This window comes from Sardina pilchardus, chromosome 20, assembly GCF_963854185.1.
Source record: "Sardina pilchardus chromosome 20, fSarPil1.1, whole genome shotgun sequence".
NCBI lineage: Eukaryota > Metazoa > Chordata > Actinopteri > Clupeiformes > Clupeidae > Sardina > Sardina pilchardus.
In genome coordinates, this window is record NC_085013.1 from 20,804,496 (window position 1) to 20,806,995 (window position 2,500).

Here is a 2,500-nt window from a genome sequence, read left to right on the forward strand (position 1 = left end):
GACACTTCTTCCTCTACCAGGTGAACACACACACACACACACACACACGTGTCATTTCCTGTTCCCACCCCATCCTGCTCTCTCTCTCTCTCTCCCACTCACTTCCTGTCACTCTCTCCACTGGCCTGTCACATTAAAAGTCCCAAATTAGAATTGCAGTGTCTCAAAGGCAATCTGACTGTGTTTTGTTTGTTGGCACATCGTACATTGTTGCATTCTGCTTGTAAGTTATGCATATGGGGCACATATCTCTTCATAGGCCCTTCTGGAAAAGGCTGCACACACACACGCACACACACGCACACACGCACACACGCACACACACACACACACACACGCACACAGGTATAGCAAGACACACATCCATACAGGCACCAAGTATCTTCCATGAACCATTCACACATCTAACACCCATGACCTACACACACATGTCCACACACACACATATACACACACACACACACACACACACACACAGATAGATCTTACATCACATGCACATTGCTGTGCACCGTTTGCCCTCTCCATCACCCCCCCGCAGTAAAACAGCCCCACTGCCTCCCAGCATGTGTGAAGGGGTTTATTTTGGGATGGATAATGACGGTAAACACACCGGGGGAAAATGCCTGATCAGACAGTTTTTTGACTCTTTGTGTGTGTGTGTGTGTGTGTGTGTGTGTGTGTGTGTGTGTGTGTGTGTGTGTGTGTGTGTGTGTGTGTGTGTGTGTGTGTGTGTGTGTGTGTGTGTGTGTGTGTGTGTGTGTGTGTGTGTGTGTGTGTGTGTGTGTGTGTGCGTGCCTGCTTGCTTGCATGCATATGTGCGTGTGTGTCTGTGTGAAGGTATGTGTGTATGTCTGTGTGTGTGTGTGTGCGCGTGCCTGCTTGCATGCATACATGTGTGTGTGTGTGTGTGTGTGTGTGAAGGTGTGTGTGTTGGAGGGTGAGATTGCATCAGCAGTACACACCACCAGAAATAGAGCTCGTTCTCTCCGGGGTGGAGAGAAATAAATAGATGGAAAGAAAGAGGGAAGGGGACGGAAAAATGGAAAGAAAGAAAAGAAAGACAGAGAGAAAGAGAGGAAGATCGGATATCCACGAGTCGCTGGAAATCCTCCCCCTCCGTTCCCGCTGGTCGGGCGATCTGGCCAAAAGCGGATTTTCGGGGGCTTGGCGTCGGCATGAGGCGGGAGGCGGGAGACGGGAGGCGATGGGCGCGGGAACGTGAGCGCTGCGAGCGGAGCGGAGGGGAGATGGGATAGCGCGTCCGTCCGCGCGGCTAAGCCGTCTCTGTCCGCCGGAGCGCGGGATTGGTTCTGAGGCCCCGCCGTTGTCGACGACGACGACGGCGCTGTCGCCTGCCTCTGTGCCAAAGCCAGCGGTCCAGACGCCCCAATCCCCCTCTTCTCAGAGCGTCTGGCTTCTCCTTCCCCAGGAGAAGAGAAGACGCGTCTCCTCCTCTTCCTCCTCCTCCTCTTCCTCTCCTCTCCTCTCCTCTCTTCCTCCTTCATGCTGCGTTGTGATGGAGACGATCCCAGGAGGCTTGGGAAGAGAAGCCGAGTCTCCTCACCTCCTTCTCCTCCACCTCCCCCTCCTCCTCCTCTTCCTCATCCTCCTCCTCCTCTTCCTCCTCCGTGCTGCGTCGTGATGGAAACGACCCCAGGGGGCTTGGGAAGAGAAGCCGAGTTTCCTCTCCTCTTTCTCCTCCACCTCCCCCTCCTCCTCCTCCTCCTCCTCCACCTCTTCTTCCTCTCCTCTTCCTCCTCTTCCTCCTCCGTGCTGCGTCGTGATGGAAACGATCCCAGGGGGCTTAGGAAGGGGTTAATGGTGTTGCGCTGTTAATAAGTGCATGAAAAGGCATCTTCACCTCAGGGCAATTAGAATTCATTAGTGTGTGTTTGTGTGTGTGCTTGCGCCTATGTGTGTGTGTATGTGTGTATGTGTGTGTGTGTGTTTCTGTGTTGAGGGCTGGGTAGGTTGTTTCAGGTAATTCTAATTTAGACTGGATTCACCCAGCATGGAGGGTGGACCGAGAAATCGTGTGCTCTTGGGGAAATACCAGTGTGTGGTTGTGTGTGTGAGTGAGAGCAGGTGGATGCTTCTTCCAGTGTGTGCCTGTGAATGTATGTATTTCTGTATGCTCTGATGCATACTCTAGTAAATACGTGTGTGTGTGTGTGTGTGTGTGTGTGTGTGTGTGTGTGTGTGTGTGTGTGTGTGTGTGTGTGTGTGTGTGTGTGTGTGTGTGTGTGTGTGTGTGTGTGTGTGTGTGTGTGTGTGTGTGTGTGTGTGTGTGTGTGTGTGTGTGTGTGTGTGTGTGTGTGTGTGTGTGTGTGTGTGTGTGAGTTCAGTCCAGTGTGACTTTGATAATTGGTGGTTATGTCTTTTATGCATTGATTCATGTGTGTTCCTGAGTAGTTTGTTGAGCACAATTCTCCATCAGTTTCCTGTACACGTCCGGTCATGTGGACACGGTTAGTGATCTGCTATATTTGCTGAGCGA

General features: G+C 52.1%; 1 protein-coding gene across 1 annotated transcript in view; it reads left to right on the forward strand.

Moving 5' to 3' along the window:
* aqr (aquarius intron-binding spliceosomal factor) overlaps positions 1 to 2,500 on the forward strand; it is a 94,936-nt gene that overhangs the window by 44,088 nt on the left and 48,348 nt on the right. Inside the window, exon 25 of the mRNA XM_062522243.1 lies at positions 1 to 20. This exon is cut by the window's left edge and continues 116 nt beyond it. Within this exon, the coding sequence (XP_062378227.1) occupies positions 1 to 20 (20 nt within the window). The remainder of the gene's footprint in view (positions 21 to 2,500) is intronic.